Source organism: Cetorhinus maximus, chromosome 11 (assembly GCF_964194155.1).
Source record: "Cetorhinus maximus chromosome 11, sCetMax3.hap1.1, whole genome shotgun sequence".
Lineage (NCBI taxonomy): Eukaryota > Metazoa > Chordata > Chondrichthyes > Lamniformes > Cetorhinidae > Cetorhinus > Cetorhinus maximus.
This window is the reverse complement of record NC_135889.1, coordinates 33,562,483-33,584,534: the sequence shown is the minus strand read 5'-3', so window position 1 is coordinate 33,584,534 and position 22,052 is coordinate 33,562,483. Positions and strand designations below refer to the sequence as shown.

The following is a 22,052-nucleotide window of genomic DNA, read 5'->3' as shown; positions in this document are numbered from 1 at the left end:
GTCTGTTCACCTTTATTTTAGCTCCAACCTTAACATATTCATGTATTTATTTCATTAGCTGAAATTTAAATTAAAAGTGAAGGATTTTAAGTGTTTTTAACTCCCTGCTGATTTGCTATGGACGAATACTTTAATTTGATTGGTTGCCTACCTGCTTGCTGACATCTCCCTGATGTAGTGCCAGGTTTAACTGCTGTGGCGGGAGGGAAAATTCCTGCCAGAGATTGCTAGATCGTTGTGGACAGCTTTCTTTCAGGTCAGCCGCAAGCATCCTTGTTTTGCCACTGACTGTAAAGTCCAGGTTATTGTCTTCAAGACAGAAGAGGAAGGGAAAGGCAAAAATCAGAGACAACAAAATGAAAATGTTTAGGGATATCTCATTAAAATGATGGCAAATCCAAATTAGTCTAGTTACTGGCTCTTTTGTTAACTTAACACTGTTCTTTGAAACAGGCACTGTTTGGTGTAAATTGAAATTTCAGTTCACTGAGAATGAGACCTGCTCAGCTGTCTCTTGCAAATCCATTTTTTCTTTGCCCACCAAAACAAAATTCTCTGCTGCCCAGCCCTGAACTTCTGTCTTTCTTCCATTTCTCACCTATCTCCCCTCATGTTCTCTGAAGCCTTCCCACCCCTCCACCATTACCTTTGGAATCCTCCAAAATATCTATCCTTGGACAGATTCATATTCAAGGGCAGAATCATTCGATGTAACCACTTTGAGTAGTTTCTATTTCTGGAAAACAGTTAATAAGCTTGGAGGAGAGTTTTAAGTACTCAATTTTGTTGGTAACTATCAAAGATAGCAGATTAAGGATATCTCTAAATCAAAGCAAAAATTCTTTTTCTGGAAATAGGAGTAAATATTACTATTATAGTGTGTTGTACAGTCACAAAACTGAAATTATATACAAACAGAAGATGCTGGAAAAACTCTGACAGCGTCTGTGGAGAGAGAAAGAGTTAACAGAGCTGAAGAAGAGTTAACTCTGTTTCTCTCTCCACAGATGCTGTCAGACCTGCTGAGTTTTTCCAGCATTTTGTTTTATTTCAGATTTCCAGCATCTGCAGCATTTTGCTTTCATCTTAGTGTGCGATTATATAACTTGGCTTTGGAGACCGATAAATAAATACTGGTCAGTATTACATTGCAAGACACAAAGATCATAGCTAGAGCATTGTTGCAGATGTAAAGACTCATACGAACATATGAATTAGGAGCAGTGGATGACCATTTAATCTCTCGAGCCTGATCGGCTTGTGGCCTCAACTCATCCTTCCTGTATGCCCCCTATAACCCTTGTTAATCAAGAATCTATCCAACTCAGCCATAATAATATTCAATGACCCTACCTCTAACCCTGTCTGAGAAAAAGAATTCAGAGACTAGCCTCTGAGAGAAAAAAATTCTCTTCAACTCCGTCTTAAATAGGAAACCCCTTATTTTTAAACTGTGTCCGCTGGTTTTAGTCTCTCCCACAAGGGAAACATCCTCTCAGTGATCACCCTGTCAAATCCCCTCAGGGTCTTGCATGTTTCAATATCATCTTTCATTCTTCTAAACACCTATGTATATAGGCCCAACCTTTCTTTCATAGAATAACCCCTCATTCCAGGAATCAGTCAAATGAACCTCATTGAACTACTTCTAATGCAATTATATCCTTTCTTAAGGAGACCAGAACTGTACAGAGTACCCCAGATGTGGTCTTACGAACACCCTGTACAACTGTAACAAAACCTCCCTACTTTAGTATTCAATTCCCCTTGCAATAAATGCCAACATTCCATTTGCCTTCCTAATCACTTGCTGTACCTGCATGCCAACTTTTTGTGATTCATGTACCAGTACACCCAGATCCCTCTGTACCACTGAGTTCTGCAATCTCTCCCCATTTAAATAATAGTGCTTTTTATTCTTCCTGCCAATGTGTACAAGTTCACATTTTCCAACATCATACTCCATCTGCCAAGTTTTTGCCCACTCACTTAACCTTTCTATATCCCTTGGCAGACTCCTTATGTCCTCATCACAACCTACTCTTTTAACTATCTTTATTTCATCAGCAAATTTAGCAACCATACATTCCGTTCCTTCATCCAAATCATTGGTATAGATTGTAAATAGTTGTAGCTCCAGCACTGATACCTGTGGTATTCCACTAGTTACAGCTTGCCAACCTGAAAATGACCCATTTATCCCTACTCTCTGCTTCCTGTTAGCTAACCAATCCTCTTTTCTTGCTAACATGTTATTCCTACACCATGAGCTTTTATTTTGTGTAGTAACCTTTGATACTGCACCTTGCCAAATGCCTTTTAGAAATCCAGGTACACCCCATGTACAGATTCCCCTTTATCCACGTTGCTTGTTACTTCTTCAAAGAACTTTAATAAATTAGTCAAACACAATTCCCCTTTCACAAAACCATGTTGACTCTGCCTAATTGTATTTATATTTTCTAAGTGTCCTGCTACAACCTCCTTAATAATAGATTCCAGCATTTTCCCTATGACAGATGTTAATCTAACTGTCCTGTAGCTTCCTGCTTTCTGTCTCCCTCCTTTCTTCAATAAGAGAAGTTACATTCACTATTTTCCGATCTGATGGGACCTTTCCAGAATCTAGGGAATTTTAGAAAATTGAAACCTAGGCATCTGCTTTCTCCACAGCCACTTCTTTTAAGACCCTAGGATGCAGACCGTCAGGTCCTGGAGACTTGTCAGACTTTAGTTCTAATAGTTTCTCAGTACCCTTTCCCTGGTGATTGTAATTGTTTTGAGTTCCTCCCTCCCTTTCACCTCTTGAATTACAAGTATTTCTGGGATGTTATTTCTGCCTTCTACACTGAAGACAGACACAAAATACCTGTTCAACACTTCTGCCATTTCCTTATTTCCCATTATTAATTCCCTATTCTCACCCTCAAGAGGACCAACGCTCACTCCTTTTAGTTACTCTTTTCCTTTTTAAATACTTGTAGAAACTCAGAGAGCTGTAACTCTCTTTAGAACTTGTAGAGACTCAAGTAGCAATTTAGTATTATCAGGAAATTACAAGAGTGGGGTTTCATTTACAATACAAATTGAATCCTTCAAGTTATTGGATAGAACCTATTGCCAGTTCAGTCAATACTGTGACTTCAAAAAGCAATACAGAAATAATCTTTAGTCTATCACAACCTCGTAAGTCAACAAAGCTAAGGTAACAGATTTTGTTACGTCCCTGGAATATAATAATGTCATTCTTCAAGAATCAGCTGCTTTTTTTTTTATTTGTTCTAAAACAATATCCATTTCAGGTTACATATAAACATGGTAGACAACAGATCTACACAATACCGTGCAAGCAGCCGAAAGCAATTCAATTGACAAGGGAGAACATTACATAGGCAGACTTTATTTTACATAACTTTCAAACTCATAACAATATACAGGTAAGAAAACTCCAAGTTATCCAAACAGCTAAAAGTAAATGTCTTCTAACAGCTTTACAGTACATTCAAAATAGATATGGACCTTCTCACCATACTAGTAGTGTAGTTAGTGGCATTTCTATTCATGGACCTTTTACATGTAGCAAACACAAAGAATATAAAACCAAGTGCTATGTATTTGGCTTCTTTTACCATTTAAGACCTATATTTTTTTTTAATAATTATTGCACCTTTTATGTCCAGACACATAGTTAAGGCTGATGATTGTAAACTGACACACAGAACACACAAGCCTATCTTTGCCACTAATATACTACATCAAAAATGATAGTCTACACGTAAACACAACCAGTGCTGATGCATAGGTTTAACTTGAATACCAGTGATGTTCTGCAACCATGCATATGATTCACACACACACAAGTCTGGCCTCTAAGCACAGCTTCCTTTGAATGTCGGTACAACTATGTTACTTAGTAGATTTCTCAGTCTTTGCCAATATTAGGAATATTGACATATACCCATTTAAATATATTTTACTATTACTTTCTATAGCTATGCAATAATATCACAGCAGAAGAAATGATTCCCTATTAGATATTGTCATTTTTTTGCCATGATACTATGGGGTATTTAATCAGGGTGCAAGCCACAGGGCTTACAGTTTCAGAACATTAGTACTATTCACAATCCCAAAATGCAAACCTCTTCTTGCTATCCCAGAACTGCCTGCAGTTCTGAGATGATTACATGAAATAAATGATATACTGATTGGCAATGTGCATGGTCTGAGTGAGATAGCCGAAGTGGATTGTTCTATTATTGTAGCACTGGTGGATCTGGATCACATTACGAAGCACTGCACCACTTTTTGAGGATTCTGTTGCATTGTTCCTAAGACGACACAAGAACAAAGCTTTGGAAATGGAAACGTCTTGGTCTGACATTTACCCAAGTATTTGTTGATTCTGTTCATTCTCAGAGAGCTTACGGCTTCACTTCATAGGTCCATTTAAAATAGATATTATAAAGTTATCTTCATCCAAGTCCAAATCACGTGTTGCTATTATACAGTATTTGAGTCCAAAGACTCTGTGCTACAAATGTAGAGTAAAAATAAACAATCCAAAGTAAAAAGAAAGTATTGATTTGTCCAGAGGGCTTCTTTGTAACATTAGAATTGTCAGCCGTAACATTTTTCTGCATGCTTAATCTCTGCTGCGATTTCTCCTTTTCCAGAAAAGTAAACTTGCCTTTGCTGGAGGCCCCAAGAGCATGGGTACCTGATTTCTGTGTGTAATTTTGATCTGGAAAAATAAAATGAGGAAATAGAGAAGCCTTAAACTCAGTATTGTCAATTAGTGTTTATTTTCATGTTCTACTTTTCACAGGTTAAGCATCAAGTTAAAACACAAGGTCACACTTATGAAGTAAAGTAGTTAATTAGAATTTATGCAGAAAATGTTCCTTCCTCTTTCTCATCTAACCTGATTCTCTCATGCCCACATGTCCATCCTTGGCTTGCTGCATTGTTCCAGTGACGCTCAACGCAAACTGGAGGAACAGCACCTCATCTTCCGACTAGGCACTTTACAGCCTTCCGGACCGAATATTGAATTCAACAACTTTAGATCATAAACTCTCTCCTCCATCCCCTTTCCGATTCCCCCCACCCCCTTTTTTTCCAATAATTTATATGGATTTTTCTTATCCCAACTATTTCCATTATTTTTAAATGTATTTCCATCCATTGTTTTATCTCTACCTTTTAGCCTTTTTCGATTCCTTCACCCCACCCCACCTCCACTAGGGCTATCCGTACCTTGCTTGTCCTGCTTTCTACCCTTAATTAGCACATTCCTTAGAAAATATCACTACCTTCAACACCTCCTTGTCCTTTTGTCTGTGACATCTTTTGGTTATCTCCACCTATCACTGACCCTCTATCCAGCACTACTTGTTCCCCCCCTTAAACCAGCTGAAGGGTCATTTAGACTTGAAACGTTAACTGTGTTCCTCTCCGCAGATGCTGCCAGACCTGCTGAGTTTTTCCAGGTATTTTTGTTTTTTGTTTTGGATTTCTAGCATCTGCAGTTTTTTGCTTTTATCCCTCCATTCCAAATTGAGTTTGGATCTGAATAGGTAAAAAGTGAATGTGCAGATGAGAAGGACAGAGGAGCAACGTTAATAATACAACAAAGGGAAGAACTGATTCATTTAGATACAGGAAGGCGTATATATTTCTGTGCACTAAAAGGATAGAAAATCTATAACAAAAACATAAGCTGGTGGAGTGGGTGGACACATGGCAGATGAAACTCAATGGAGAAAAGCATGAGATAATACATTTTGGTAGTTAGAATGATGAAAGGCAATACATGCTGAATGGTACAATTTTAAAGTGAGTGCAAGAACAGAGCTGTTTGTGCACAAATCTTTGAAGGTGGCAGAACGGGTTAACAAAGCAGTTAATAAAGCATATGGGATCCTGGGGACTTTATAAATAGAGGCAAAGTGTACAAAAGCCAACAAGCTAAACCTTTATAAAGCATTGGTTTGGCCTCAGTTAGATACTGTGTCCAATTCTGGGGATCACCTTTTAGGAAGAATGTGGAAGCTTTCAAAAGTGAGGAGAGATTATAGTTTCATGGATAGACTGGAGAAGCTGCGCTTGTTCTACATGGAGCAGAGAAAATTAAGAGGAAATTTGATAGGTGTGCTTAAAATCTTGAAGGGTATAGTTTGAATAAATAAGGAGAAACGGTTTCCAACGGTAGAAGGATCAATAACCACAATAACTAGACAGCACAGATTTAAGAGCCTGGATTTTCATGGAGAATCCATCTACCTTTAAGAAGTGGGGTGGGGAGAGGGGGTTTGGGGCCCATATTTGGAAGTCCCATTCCCAGTTCCAACAGATCCTATTTTCACCGATAGGAGAAAGGGGACGGGTGTGACACACATGACGGAAACTGAACTCCAGAGGGCCATTTCAACTCGGTGCTGAGTTCAAACAGATCCCATTTTCACTGTAGCAGGGCCCTTAACCAGCAGTGTGGGAGTCACATATTTTGAGAATAGCTGTAAAAGCTCTTGAAGGGTGGATAAGGGAACTGTCAGGCTCTGAAGTTATTTAAGTCATCAGCCCTTTAAAACTTTTCAAAAAATAGGCTGCCTGTGTCAGTGAGAGTTGAAACAAATCTTTGAGTAGTTAAAATGCTGTTTGTTGACATTATCCCAACAGCTGGTATTATTAATGAATGGTTGCTTTCCACAAGCTATCATTATCTCAGTAGGAGATCCTAAGTTCACAGTTTGACCCACAGCTCAAAGAGATAATAAAGGGTTTACTGACTTTGATGTGGGGTTATGAATACAAGTCTGTTTGTTTGTTTCTATAAATGATTAAGTACTTGAGGGGATTTAAATATTTTGAATGGACTTTCATGAATGGGATGTATTTTTTACTTAAGGACATGTTTTATTTCATCTCAACATGGCTCCTGAGGTCTGCCCATGGTGGATATTGGGTGAGTTGGTAGGGCAAGGGCAAATGGTAGTGGGAGAGCTGGCATGAGTTGTCATTAGGTTGGCATCAGGGCTATATGGGGCCATGGGGGTGGGCCCATGGGGCATGGGCTAGCATGAAATGCATGAGGGGTCATTTGGGTGGGGGGAATGGGTTGGCATGGAGGGTATGAGGGTCTATTTGGGTAGATGGGGGCATGGGCTGTCCTGAGGTGGCATGGATCTGACAAGGGGAGTGGTTGGGGTGTGAGGGGATGTGAAGGGTAGAGGGCCTAATATTTAACAAAACAACTGGGACAAAGTCCCAGAGAATCAAGGCGGGCCTTTTAACCAGCCCACCTTGGCACTTGACAGCCCGTGGCCACCTCCAGTCCGCGGCCACCTCCAATCTGTGTCCAGGGGCAGCAGGCCTGAATCTATCCCGCTTCCGCACCCCGAAGCAAAGATCCTGCCATTTGGGTGCATTTCTTTCGAGGCGGACGCAGCAAGCCATGAGATTTCCTGAATCCCGCTACCTGACTTGGGAGCAAATATCTGGGCCAAAGTATTTGGAAACGAGTAGTTAGGATGCGGAATGCACTGTCTGGTTGGGTGGTGAATGCAGACTAACTAATAGTCTTTAAATATAACTAGATAAATACTTGAAGGCAAAATATTTGCAGGGTTATGAAAAAAGAGCGGGCAGTGGGACTAACTGGGCTTTATAAATCGAGGTACAGAGTACAGAAGTTTTGATGAGTCTTTATAAAACACTGGCTCGCCCTCAACTGGAGTGTTGTGCCCAATTTGGGGAACTGCACTTTGGGAAGAATGTGAAGTCATTGGAGAGGGTGATGAAAAGGTTTATGAGAATGATTCCAGGGATGAGGGATTTCAGTTGGGTGGACAGATTGGAGAAGCTGTGGTTATTCTCCTTAGAGAAGGTTGAGGGGAGATTTGAAAGAGGTATTCAAAATCATGAGGGGTCTGGATAGAATAGATAAAAATAGTTCCAGTTGGCGGAAGGGTTGAGAACCAGAGGATACTGATTTAAGTTGAATGGTAAAAGAACCAATAGAAGAAAACCATTTTTGCAAGTGGTTAGGATCTGGAATGCAATGCTCGAGAGTGTGATGGAGGCAGATTCAGTTGTGACTTTCGAAAGGGGAGAGAGGAAATTTGCAGGACACTGGAGAAGATGAGGGAGTGGGCCTAGCTGAGGTCTTGCGGCGGGCTGGTTAGGACATAAAGGGGCATATGGTCTCCTGTGCTGTAACCATTCCATGATTCATTCTAGAACTGGATTGTTCATCAAAAGACTTGATGGGCTGAATGGCCTCTTTCTGTGCTGTATAATGCTAAGATTTTATTATACTGTACACATTGCTCAATTTGCATGTCCAGAATTTCTGTTTTGATTCTTGATAATGGAATAATTGGTTTCCAATCACAGGAACTCAGATATTCCATTTCTGTTTTTCTCCAAAACCTGCATAATCTGAAAAGACAGTTTTTTAATTGCCTGTCTATTTGTGATGCAGTAAAATAAATCCGAATTGTTAGGTAGTAGTAAATAGGAAGGATAAAAAGCAAACAGATGTTGTCGCAATACTATGGCACTTCTGTTCCAACCATTTTCCTTTTATTCAGGAAAGGAAATTACAACTAAGAAATATTTCCATGGCCCCCAACCACTATTCACTACAACTTTTTAATAACAGGTAGCAGAAAGGGGGAGCAGATAAATGCCCTGGGGAAATTTTACAACCTATTTCTTGGTTCAGAACTTCAACAACCTCTGTTGGGAACTCTGAACGCACAAGTCAGTATTCCTGATTTGCGGCCTACACGATCTTCCACTGATCACTTTTGTGCTGCCATCACATGAAGCTCTGCGGTGGTAGCGCTGAACTCCTCAATGTGCTACACATGGAGCGGTGGATTATGGGTTAATGCCCATGATTCCCCACATGGTAATTCCCGACCTTGAGTGTGCCAGTAAGGTGAGGCACTGAGCAGATGGTAAACTGCTTCCCCACACTCCAGGGCTGCTCCTGCACATGTTCTGGTGGTCAGATCCAGCCCAGATTTGGCAGAAGCCAAGGAACAGGTTGCTAGGACTGAGTGTAATCCAAAATGAGGGATTAAACATAACTGTCTATTTCAAAGAAAAGGTGAAATGTTTAAAGAAAATTATTTTGCAGGTATTTACAAGACAAAAAATAGACACTTTAATGAAAAGTGTCTTTCACGACTCAAAATAATAGAGTACAGGACTTCAAATTTTTAAAGGGCTGTTGCTCAATTTTAATTACATTTATCATCTGTGGGGGTAACCAATGAAATATAATTGGGTGTCTGACCCACTACCACTCAATTTGTGCCCACGCTGAAGTTGAATTTTATCCCATCTGTCTAAAGGAAGCCTCATACATTCGTTGGGGGGGCGTATGAGTAACACAATATCCTTCCAGGAGTTGCACACTCTCTAAGTTTCATTTGATTGTGCCCCAATCCAATATTCAGATTCCTCCACCCACAGAATGTTTTGTATTGGTCATCTGTGAAAGAATTCACAGGAATTGAGAAAACAGAGCAAGTTGTGGCTCCTGATACTAAGGTGAACAACAATTTTTTAATCCGTTAGGTCACCCATAAATTTCAGGCTTTACTGAATTTAGGAATTTCAACAGCTGAAATGGTTTCTGTATTAAATCCATGTTGGCAGTCTGCTGTGCAGCTAATTGTACTTGTACCTTGTATTTTTGTTTAAGTATGCTCTTCTAAACCAAATATCTATTTTCTTAGATTTCATTTCAGTGATACATGGCTTTTATTCTGTTCATAAGTCTTCTTGTACTTTGAGTACCTGTGACAAGAGAAATTGAAAGATCTTCCTGAAAAATCACTGGGATTATGTAAAGTTGAGATAGGGAAATAGTCACTTTTTACCCTCTCACTAATTTTCTCTCTTCCTAAAGGTACTGATTCTTTCTACTGTTCCAGTGACACTGATCACCCTACCCAAGTGACCATTGTTCACTAACCCTTGACAATGAGTGTTTACAAACTATTCAACTGTGGGCATCATAGCTAAAACTGGTTCTGCTTTCACCCGGGATCCAAACAAAAACATTAACAAATTACACTGATAATAATGTTGGGTCAAAATTCTGGAACTCCCTCCCTAACAGCACTGTGGTTCTACCTACACTACATGGACTGCAGTAGTTCAAGAAGGCAGCTCACCACCACCTTCTCAAGGGCAATTAAGGATGGGCAATAAAAGCTGACCCAGCCAGTTATGCCCGCATCTCATAAATGAATAAAAAATATTTGGGAGCAGGAAGCCTGGCTGACTTTCTCCTCCTTGACTCGGGGGTCAAATCTAGCTCTCCAAAGAGGCCCCACTATGGAACCATACCCTAGGAAGTGGTTAACACTGAAGGAAAGAAAGAAGAAAATAACTTTCATTTATGGAAAGCCTTTCATATCCTCAGAATGTTCCACAGTGCTTCACAGTCAATTAATTCTAACCATTGTTCTTAAATAGACAAACACAGCAGTCAACTTGTGCACTGCGATATCTCATAAAACAGTAAACAGAGCGAAAAATCAATTAATTTACTTTTTGGTGGTGTTGCTTGAGGGAAGAATTTTGGTCAGGACACAGCAAAATTCCCTGTTTTTTTTCATAATCTTCAATATTCAATAATCCTCAGCAAATTTTTATATCCACTTGACTGGACAAACCACAGTTAACATCTCATCAGTAAGATGGTTCCTTTGACTGCACCATTCCCTCATCATTGCACTGAAGAGTCAGCCTTGATGTCCTCAAATCCTGAAGTGGGGCTTGAATCTACAAACTAGGACTCAGTGACAAGTGTGCTACTAATTAATCTAAATTACTGCTTATAGAAGAAAACAAATGGAAAATGTAGAAAGAATGTTTTTGACAAGATATTTCATGATTGCCATTTAAGGTCAAAACAGAACTTATTTTTAATCTCTAAGAGCTGAATTTTGAGTCCCCTGCTTGGGCTGGGGGTGGAGGTGTTCAGGAGCTGGTAGGTTGGTTCCTTGGCTTAATCTCACATCCAGGCCATTTTCGCAGAAGTGGGATGAGGGCATGGCACGGCTGCTTGCCCGCTGGTGGCTGACTCACTCATAAAGAATCTGTTGAGGCCAAATGGGAATCTCCAGTTGGCCTTCAGGCTCCTGCAGGCGGCATCTTAGGTGCCTGGAGCCTGCCTCCTGGTGGCGGACTGGGGTGGGTGCAGTGCTCCAGGCAGGCCCAGGGATTGCCTACCTGCCTGTGGGAGCAGTCATAAGCCACTCGATAAGAATGCTACCCTGCACCCCTCAACCCACTGCCCTTGCCAGCCAAAAATGGTGGCCTGGCTGCAAGATCCATTTTTTTAATTGAAGATTTAGAAAGGTTGGAGAGATGTGAAGAGTCCTCTCCTTTCCTTATCCACTTTTGCACCCTGCTGCTCCTTTCAATATTCTCCACCTCTGTTTCCTGCCCTTGAGAGAAATTCCTGCCCTGAAATGCAGCTGGTTTTACATTTGTGTTTATCTGGAGGTATTTTTAACTAAACATTAAATAACACAAAGGGGAGGCAATGCTAGCAATTATTATTAGTCACGCAATAGCACAACTACAGAAATAGGTAGAATTAACACTTACAGTACAAGGAGGCTGCATCCAGGGCTCCCCATCAATCTGCATAGGCAGCAGCTTGGTTGTTCTGTAAACAATTACATGCAGTTAACTCTGTATTTTGAAGGGTACTTTTCTGTGCCATGCAAATTTGTCAGGCTGACTAGTAATCAGATTAATGTTGATGTTGTGAGGTGGGAGGGTGGGGATACATAGTGTAGCGTAGGGTTGAGTCAAAACTCGAATAGTATTGGCTCATTTGCACAATTTGTCCTGGAAGTCATGAGCAAACCAATATATTTGGATAACTACCTGATAGTGACGCAGGAACACTGAGCCAGGCGTTTTCCAGCACTTTTCAGTCCGGTGTAAATCTGCCCCATCTCCATGGCACCTTCAAGGCCCACAACTTCAAGCAGCTGATCACTAAATTCTAAAACAAATGTAAAGATAAACTCAGCTTTTTCGAAGATATTGACTGTAAATCTGAAATTCCACACAGATGTATACACAAGCTGTGTTGAGTCATGACAAATGTTTCTTTACGATTGAAAAACACATCTTCCAACCATAGCTTCCACTTTGCTGCCCTGTTTGAAGCAATTTTATCACTAAATATATATAACTTCAAAGATAAATCAGGATACCTTTACTGATCCATAAGGTTTTGTTCACTGATTTCTTTCTGTGCATAATATGGCTGCCTAAAAACAATGTACTACTTGTGCCATAATGTCAATATCACCAACATTTGGTGTCACGGAATTATGCAACGTAGGTTCGATTGCACTCCTGTGTTTTCTGTTCAGGAGGGAGCAATCACTGGGATTATTACTGTTGTGGCTCTAATTCGTAGCTCGAAGTGAGTGTTTAGAAAGTAAAAGCAAGGTAGATTTGGGAGAAACAATTTGCACCGGTAGAAGGGTCAGTAACCAGGTTTATGATAATTAGCAAAAAATCCAGGACAAGGAGAATGTTTTTCCATATCTGCAGCATTTTGCATTAGCTAGAAAGTAACATTGCTGGTGTAAATAACCTTGCTGCAATTTCGAACTTTTAATCAGAAGAATCAGATCATTAATAGACCATGGAATGGTGCTGCAGAGTGCCACATTGCATTCAAGCAGCTAAGCAATGGCACTGGCTCCCAGCCCTGGTTTAATGAAAGATGTGCTGTAATGCCAGCCAAGAAATGGAAATGCTTTGGCAGTTAGGGAAAAACAAGATGACAAGGAATTATATACTTGTGTCAAATTCCAATAGCAAACCACCGTGTCATCTGCTTAACTAAAGCTGCAAGTTTCATCTCCCAACCATAAGCTCAGATAGATTCTGAGGGCCAGCGGAAAGCCATCGAAAATTCTAACATCTGCCTGTCCTATTGTGACAGACAGAGTCACTCTCCATCCTCTGTGAAGAGGTGAAGTTAGTGAATGCTGTGTTTATTGAAAGGTTTTCTTTAAGCCAAGGTCAGATACCAAAAGATTCATTGAAATGCAATTACTTATAAAAGATACTCAAGACGCAAAGACAATTTCTGAGAAAATTGCTGCTCTCTGGCTCATCTGCTCAGTCTCCATCAACCAGGGTTGAATAAGCAACAAACACTCTGCATACTTACATAAAAGAACACAAGTTAGATCCTGATAACTATTTTCCAGGTATGCCATTGTCAATTGTGCTAAAGTTCTAGGAGAAATAAGCTGCAATTTCTGACTTACAACAATGTAAAATCAGGTTATCAGCTCAGTGTTTACATAGAATTTACAGCACGCCAACAGGCCATTCAGCACAACTGACTTATGTCTGTGTTTCTGCTCCATCCACCCTACTTCATCTCACTGTATCAACAAATCCTTCTATTCCTTTCCCCCTCGTAATTGCATTTATGCTATCCATCTCAAGCACCCCATATGGTAATGAGTCCCACATTCTCACAGCCCTTTGAGTAAAGAAGTTTTTCTTGAATCCCATATTGGATTTATTAGTGACTATCTTATATTTATGGCTCCTAGTTTTTGATTTCCCACAAGTGGGAACATCTTCTCTACATCTACCCTAACAAACTCTTTCATTAATGGAGATGTTCAAGAGGCCAGAATTAGAGGAGTGCAGGCATGTAGGTTGGGTTTTAGGGCTGGAGGAGATTAGAGATTGAGATGGGGCAGGCCATGGAGAAACTTGAGAATAAGGATGAGAATTTTAAAGTTGAGGTTTGCTTAACTGGGACCAGTGTAGGTCGAGTGAGCACAGAGGGGCTGTCAGGTGAGCACAGGGTGGGGTGTCAGGTGAACAGGAATAGCTGCAAACTGGACCCAGTCAACCTTGGATGACCTTAAGTTTATGGATGATAGAATGTAGGAGGCAGGCCAGCAGCGCATTAGAATAATTAAGAAAATGCTTAGCCCAGAATCCTAAAAGGAGAAAAAAAACATTTGAAAGAAGTTTTTGAGGTAAGGATAGGATAAATGCTGTTTTTGTTACATTCTATTTCTATGAAAGAAAGAACTAGCATTTATATAACATCCTTCCACATCCTTAAGACATTCTAAGGCACCAGACTTGCAACAAATTACTTCCACAATGTATTATTCACTATTGTTGTGCAAGCAAAGACAGTCGCCAATTTCCATACAGCAAATTTCTACAAATAGGAAATGAAATGAATGATCGGCTTTTGGTGATGGCCGAGGTAGGAATGCTAGCCAGAACATTGAAGGAGCTCTTTGCTTTTCTTTAAACCGTGCCATGGGATCTTTAACAATCGTGAACAGGCAGACAGGGCTTTGGTTTAACATTTCATTCACAGGATGTACAGTTCGGTGTATGCGAGCCCCTGGATTTCACTCCGGAGTGAGCTGATTTCAGACATAGAGAAAATGTTCCTACTTGTTGGGGAATCCAAAGCTAGGGTCAGACTAATAATCACTAATAAACACAGTCAGAATTCAGGTGAAACTTCCTTCTTCAAGGAGTGGTGACAATATGGAACTTGCGACCATATGGACGTATGGGAGCATCATGTTACGATACCTATCAAATCACAGGCCTGGGCTAATGCTCAGGAAACTTGAGTTCAAATCCCTCCACATGGCAACTAAAGAAATTTAAATTCAGTTGATCAATAAATCTGGAATAAAAAGCTAGTATCAGTAATGGTGACCATGAAACTATGGGATTGTTGCAAAAACCCACCTTGTTCACTAAAGCCCTTTAAGGAAGGAAATCTGCCATCCTTATCCAGTCTGGCCTATAAGTGACTACAGACCCACAGCACTGTGGTTGCCTCTTAACCGTCCTCTAAAGTCACCTAGCAAGCCACTTAGTTGTATTCAAGAAGAAAGCTCACCACCACCTTCTCGAGGCAATTAGGGGTAGGCAATAAATGTTGTCCTTGTCAGTAGCTCCCAAATGCTCATAGAGTCACAGAGGTCTACAGCACAGAAAAAAGCCCATCGGCCCATTGAGTCTGCACCAGTCAAACAAGTACCTAACTATTCTAATTCCATTTTCCAACACTAGGCCCATAGCCTTGTATGCCGCGACATTGCAAGTGCACATCCAAATACATCTTAAATGTTATGAGGGTTTCTGCCTCTACCACCCTTTCAGGCAGTGAGTTCCAGATTCCCACCACCCACTAGGTGAAAAAATTCTTCCTCACATCCCTTCTAACACTCCTGCCCCTTACCTTAAATCTATGCCGCCTGGTTATTGATCCCTCCACCAAGGGGAAAAGTTCCTTCCTGTCTACCCTATCTATGCCCCACATAATTTTATACACCTCAATCATGTGCCCCCTCAATCTCCTCTGCTCCAGGGGAAATAACCCCAGTCTATCCAATCTCTCCTCATAACTAAAACTTTCCAGCCCAGGCAACATCCTGGTAAATCTCCTCTGCACTCTCTCTAGTGCAATCACATCCTTCCTATAATGCGGATTCCAGAACTGCACGCAATACTCTAGCTGTGGCCTAACCAACGTTTTATACAGTTCCAGCATAATCTCCCCGCTCTTATATTCTATGCCCCGGCTAATAAAGGCAAGAATCCCATATGCCTTCTTAACCACCTTATCTACCTGTCCCGCTACCTTAAGGGACCGGCGGACATGCACACCAAGGCCCCTCTGATCCTTGGTACTTCCCAGGGTACTACTATTCATAGTGTATTCCCGTGCCTTGTTTGTCCTGCCCAAGTGCATCACCTCACACTTATCCAGATTAAATTCCATTTGCCACTGATCAGCCCATCTGACCAGCCTGTCTATATCCTCCTGTAATCTAAGGCTATCCTCCTCACTATTACCACCCTACCAATTTTCGTGTCATCTGCGAACTTACTGATCAACCCTCCTACATTCAAGTCTAAATCATTTATATATACCACAAACAGCAAGGGACCCAACACTGATCCCTGTGGAACCCCACTGGACACAGGCATTCAGTCACAAAAACACCCCTCGACCATCACCCTCTGCTTCCTGCCACTCAGCCAATTCTGGATCCAATTTGCCATATTGTCTTGGATCCCATGGGCTCTTACCTTCGTTATCAGTCTCCCATGTGGGACCTTATCAAAAGCCTTGCTGAAGTCCAAGTAGTCTACGTCAAATGCATTGCCCTCATCTACACACCTGGTCACCTCTTTGAAAAATTCAATCAAATTGGTCAGACATGACCTTCTCTTAACAAAACCATGCTGACTGTCCTTGATTAATCCCTGCCTCTCCAAGACTAATTCTGTCCCTCAGAATTGCTTCCAATAGTTTCCCCACCACTGATGTTAGACTGACTGGCCTGTAGTTCCCTGGTTTATCCCTTCCACCCTTCTTGAATAACAGTACCACATTGGCTGTCCTCCAGTCCTCTGGCACCTCTCCTGTGGCCAGGGAGGCATTGAAAATTATTGCCAGTGCCCCCATCTCCTCCCTTGCCTCACTCAACAGCCTGGGATACATTTCATCCGGGCCTGGAGATTTATCTACTTTTAAGCCTGCCAGACCACTTAGAACCTCCCCCTTTCCTATGCTAATTTCTTTAATTATATCACAGTCCTTCTGCCTGATTCCCATACCCACGTCGTCCCTCTCACTTGTGAACACCAACACAAAGTATTCATTTAGAGCCCTACCTACGTCTTCCGGCTCCACACACAAATTACCATTATGGTCCTTAATGGGCCCTATTCTTTCCCTAGTTATCCTCTTACTTTTAATGTACTTGTAAAATAACTTTGGATTTTCCTTTATTTTACCTGCCAATGTGTTTTCATGCCCCCTTTTTGCTCTCCTAATTTCCTTTTTAAGTTTCACCCAACACATTCTATATTTCTCTAGGGCTTCCGCTGTTTTGAGCCCTCAGTATCTGCCTTCCTTTTTCTCTTTATCCAATCATATATATCCCTCGACATCCAGGGTTCCCTGGATTTGTTGGTCCCACCCTTTATCTTTGCTGGAATATGTTGGCCCTGTACTCTCCCTATTTCCTTCTTGAATGAGTCCCACTGCTCTGACGCAGATTTACCTAAATGTAGCTGCTCCCAGTCCACTCTGGCTAAATCATATCTGATCTTATTAAAATTGGCCTTCCCTCAATTTAGAACTCTGATTTCTGGCCCACCCTTGTCCTTTTCCATAACAACCTTGAATCTAACGGAGTTATGGATCACTATCTGCAAAATGTTCCCCCACTGATATCTCTACCACTTGCCCGGCTTCATTCCCTAAAATTAAGTCCAGGACCGCCCCCTCTCTTGTAGGACCTTCTACGTACTGGCTTAAAAAGCTCTTCTGGATGCATTTTAAGAATTACGCTCCCTCTAAACCTATTAGACTATGGTTAACCCAGTTAATGTTGGAGAAGTTGAAATCTCCCACTATTACTACCCAATTATTTTTACACTTCTCTGAAATTTGCCGACATATCTGCTCTTCTATTTCTCTCTGACTGTTTGGGGGCCTATAGTACACTCCCAGCAATGTGATTGCTCCTTTTTTGTTCTTCAGTTCTACCTATATGGCTTCATTTGAGGAGCCTTCTAAGATGGCATCCCTCCTTACTGCTGTAATTAATTCCTTGATCAATATTGCGATAACCCCTCCTCTTTTACTTCCTTCCCTGTCTCGCCTGAAGACCCTATATCCTGGAATATTGAGCTGCCCATCCTGCCCCTCTCTCAACCATGTCTTTGTGACAGCAACGGCATCATACTTCCATATGTTAATTTGTGCCCTCAACTCATTTGCCTTATTCGTCAGATTCCTTGCATTAAAATAAATACCATCCAACCTTGCCAAACTCCCTTGTGCCTTAACTGGCCTATAATATCTATGCCTTCCAGACTCACTTGCTCTCTCATCTACTTTTGGCTGTGCATCTCCCGCTGCTGAACCTCCTCTCAGGATCCCATCCCCCTGCCAAGTTAGTTTAAACCCTCCCCAACAGCACTAGCAACCCTCCCCACAAGGATGTTGGTCCCATTTCAGTTCAGATGCAAGCCATCTGCCTTATACAGGTCCCACCGCCCCCAGAAACGGTCCCAATGTCCCTGAAAGCTAAAGCCCTCCTTCCTGCACCATCTCTCCAGCCACGCATTCATCTGGACTAACCTCCTATTTCTATACTCACTAGCGCATGGCACCGGAAGCAATCCAGAGATTACTACCTTTGAGGTCCTGTTTTTTAATATGCCTCCTAGCTCTCTAAATTCTGCTTGCAGGACCTCATCCCTCTTTCTACCTATGTTGTTGGTACCAATACGTACCATGATCTCTGTCTGTTTGCCCTCTCCCTTTAGAATGCTTTGCAACCGTTCAGTGACATCCTTGACCCTGGCATCAGGGAGGCAACATACCATCCTGGAGTCACATCTACGGCCGCAGAAACGCCTGTCTGTTCCCCTTACTATCAAGTTTCCTACCATTATTGCTCTTCCCCTCTTTTTCCTCCCCTACTATGCAGCCTCTACTCAGTGCCATGAGCGTGGCTGCACTCCCCAGAGGAGCCGTCACTCTCACCGGTTTCCAACACAGAAAAACGGTTCTCAAGCGAGATGCACCCTGGGGATTTCCTGACTACCTGCCTGACACCTTTCTTCTGACTGATGGTCACCCATTCCCTCTTTGTCTGCACTTCCGTAAACTGTAGGGTGACCACGTCTAAAAACGTGCTGTCCATAAAACTCTCAGCCTCGCGGATGCACCTCAGTGTTTCCAGCTGCTGCTCAAGCTCTGAAATTCGGAGCTTAAGTAGCCGTAGCTGGTGGTACTTCCTGCACACGTGGTCGGTCAGAACACAAGGAGCATCTAGGACTTCCCACATGTTGCAGGCGGTACATAACACAGGACTGAACTGCCCTGCCATGCCTCTAGTTGAAAAAAAACCTTTATTTTAAGTTAAATACGGTAAAATTTTTAAAATTATTTATGTGCTTTAAATAAAAACTAGAACTCTTACCTTTCCTTATCTTAATCTATTTTAAATTGGAGAAAAACTGGAGAAAAAACTGGAGAAATGAATAAAAATAAAACATGGAGCAACATTAAGACAAATAGCATAGATGCATTTATTGGGGAGCTAGGTAAGCACATGAGGAAGAAAAGATGGTATTAATGGCAAGATGGGAGGAGACTTAGGTGGAGCATAACAGCAGCATAGACCAGTTGGGCCGAAAGGCCTCTTTCTGAGCAGTGATTTCTATGAAATGACTTCCTCCTTCCTAATCCAGAGCATTGAAGTTAATTATAATGCCACTACCTAATCTGTATTATTCAGTTATTTATTGAATCAATTCAGCGAAACATCATGGGAGCAAACAGCACTTAACAGCAATGCACCACTCCCTCAGTACCCTCTGAAATGCCAGCCTCGGCTTAATGTATTCTAGAGTATATATTGATAGAAATGGTGTGGACTGTTACCGTGCCACTATGGAATAGAGGCAGGTTAGCCTTTCCAATTACCCCAAGACTCTTTCACAACATTATACTGCATTTGTTGAGCGCTGCAGTTACTTTGTGGTTAAAGTTAAAACCATCTGGGCTGATGTTGTGAACAGATTATTAGAGACACACTTGGGAATGTAAACAAGGCACTCGTTCAGGATATGCCAAAAGCATTAGTTAGTCAGGAAGCAAATAACTATTTTATATATTCCTTTGCGGGGAAAAAATCAAATGTTTTGATTTCTCACAGCATACATAACTTTAATAAACAGTGTTTGCTAGATTTGGACAAAGTTTATGAAATAGAGCTTTTAGTTTATTCTCCTCCTTGTGAATTTTCTCCCCTCTTTCTCTCAAGGGTGTTGACTCCTGGGTGGATATGGGTTCACAGGTGCCAACTGTATTCTGGTATTCCATCCAAATGAACATTATTCACATGAGAGCCTTGACAGTGAGTGTTGGCAGGCTATTCACCATTACAGCTGAGCCTGATCCTGTCCTCATCCAACTCCCTTAAGTGTAAACTAGTAGCAGGGAAGCCATTGGGTTTCACTCAGAAGCACAAACTCTGGTTGTTTTCCCCCTTCTTAATCCAGTGCACTGGGCATTTGTAGCTGCCACTACCCAACACCCAGGATTAGGTCAGCCAGCAGTGCAGTTTGAGAACCGAATGTGGGTCCTTTCTGATCTAGACACCTTTGCTACTTGCTTGATCATTTCTGTGCGGGTATCAAGAGACTTTTTCAGCATTTATAAGCAAACATAGCTAACATCTAACTAATGACATATGCTGTACCTGTGCCAACGACAGACAATAAGATCTGGTAAATGTCTTTGCACACAGTCTTAGCCTTACTGCAGTAATGAATTCCCAAGAGGCTTTCGTCCAAAGTCTGCTGACCTTGAAAAATGACAAGCAGGACCCAGATGTCCTGCCCCCACTTCTGACACTTCCAATTTTTGCCAGAAAGGGAAAAAGGGCAGGGTGGATGAGATTTGTATTAAGTGTCATGGTCTGAATATTTTTAAATGCTCCGCTCTTTAAATGTTAAAATAATAGGCAGCAGTTGTTAGTGAGAGTTAAAAAAAGCCTTTGCTGGACTCTTTTCATTGACAGGCTTAGGTTATAAAATAAAGTAGCATCTGGTTGTGCAGTTGCACTAGAGGTCTTTCTTGCCATTTCCTAAGGGTTATCATTATATCATTATGAATGCTTGGTTGAGTTTCAAAAACTAAAATTACTTCAGCAGGAGGTTCTGAGTTCACAGTATGACTGACAGTTTAAAACAGGCTTGTCCAACATTTTCTACTTTAATTTTTCTCACACTCAGTGTGGTGGGGGAGGAGGCGGTGATGGGCAAATTCAGAAACATGAGGCTTGGCACAACATTAAATATGAATTTAAAAAAAAATGCTGGTGTATGAAAAGAAGCAACTTGTTAAGCAAAAATATTCACAACAATAAATTGATAAATAAAAAAATGAGTAATCGATAAAGACGACCATTAGAATGTGAAAGAATGAGAGAGTGTGTGCCCAGCTCACTCCCAGTCACAGGGTGCTCACTCACCCACCCTCACCTTCTATGAGAGAGGGTGAGAATGCTGATGTGTGGGGGTGAGGGTGAATGAGAATCCCGAGAAGGGGAGTGAGCTAGACAGACACATACACTCACCCTCCACTCGTGCACAAACATTCACCCTCCACTTGCACACACACACTCACCCCTCACACGCACACTCACTCTTCATACACAAACACACACACTCACTCACTCCTCTCACGCGCGCGCACCACACGCTCACTCCTCACGCGCGCGCACCACACGCTCACTCCGCGCGCGCACACGCTCACTCCTCACGCCCGCGTACCACACGCTCACTCCGCGCGCGCACATGCTCACTCCTCACACGAGCGCGCACACGCTCACTCCTCACGCGCGCGTGCACATGCTCACTCCTCACACGCTCACTCCTCACACGCTCACTCTTCACACGCTCACTCCTCACACGCTCACTCCTCACTCGCGCGCGCACATGCTCACTCCTCACGCTCACTCCTCACATGCGCGTGCGCACGCGCTCACTCCTCACTCGCGCGCGCACATGCTCACTCCTCACACGCTCACTCCTCACACGCGCGCGCGCACACGCTCACTCCTCACTCGCGCGCGCACATGCTCACTCCTCACACGCTTAATCCTCACATGCGCACACGCTCACTCCTCACGTGCGCGCACACACAACCCTCCCAACGCACACACACACTCAACCCTCCCCACGCACACACACACTCAACCCTCCCCACGCACACACACACTCAACCCTCCCCACGCACACACACACTCAACCCTCCCCACGCACACACACACTCAACCCTCCCCATGCACACACACACTCAACCCTCCCCACACACACACACTCAACCCTGCCCACACACACACACTCAACCCTCCCCACGCGCACACACACTCAACCCTCCCCACACACACACTCAA

The 22,052-nt window shown here is 42.2% G+C and overlaps 1 protein-coding gene across 9 annotated transcripts in view; it reads right to left on the bottom strand.

The window, feature by feature from the left end:
* Positions 1–3,380: 3,380 nt before the first annotated feature.
* LOC144686492 (diacylglycerol kinase beta-like) overlaps positions 3,381–22,052 on the bottom strand; it is a 691,325-nt gene continuing 672,653 nt past the window's right edge. For all 9 annotated transcript variants that reach the window (XM_078551766.1, XM_078551771.1, XM_078551773.1 and 6 more), the window contains 3 exons: positions 11,923–12,043; positions 11,638–11,698; positions 3,381–4,744 (listed from right to left, as the gene is read on the bottom strand). In XM_078551766.1, the coding sequence (XP_078407892.1) occupies positions 4,646–4,744; positions 11,638–11,698; positions 11,923–12,043 (281 nt within the window). In that variant the 3' untranslated portion in view covers positions 3,381–4,645. The remainder of the gene's footprint in view (positions 4,745–11,637; positions 11,699–11,922; positions 12,044–22,052) is intronic.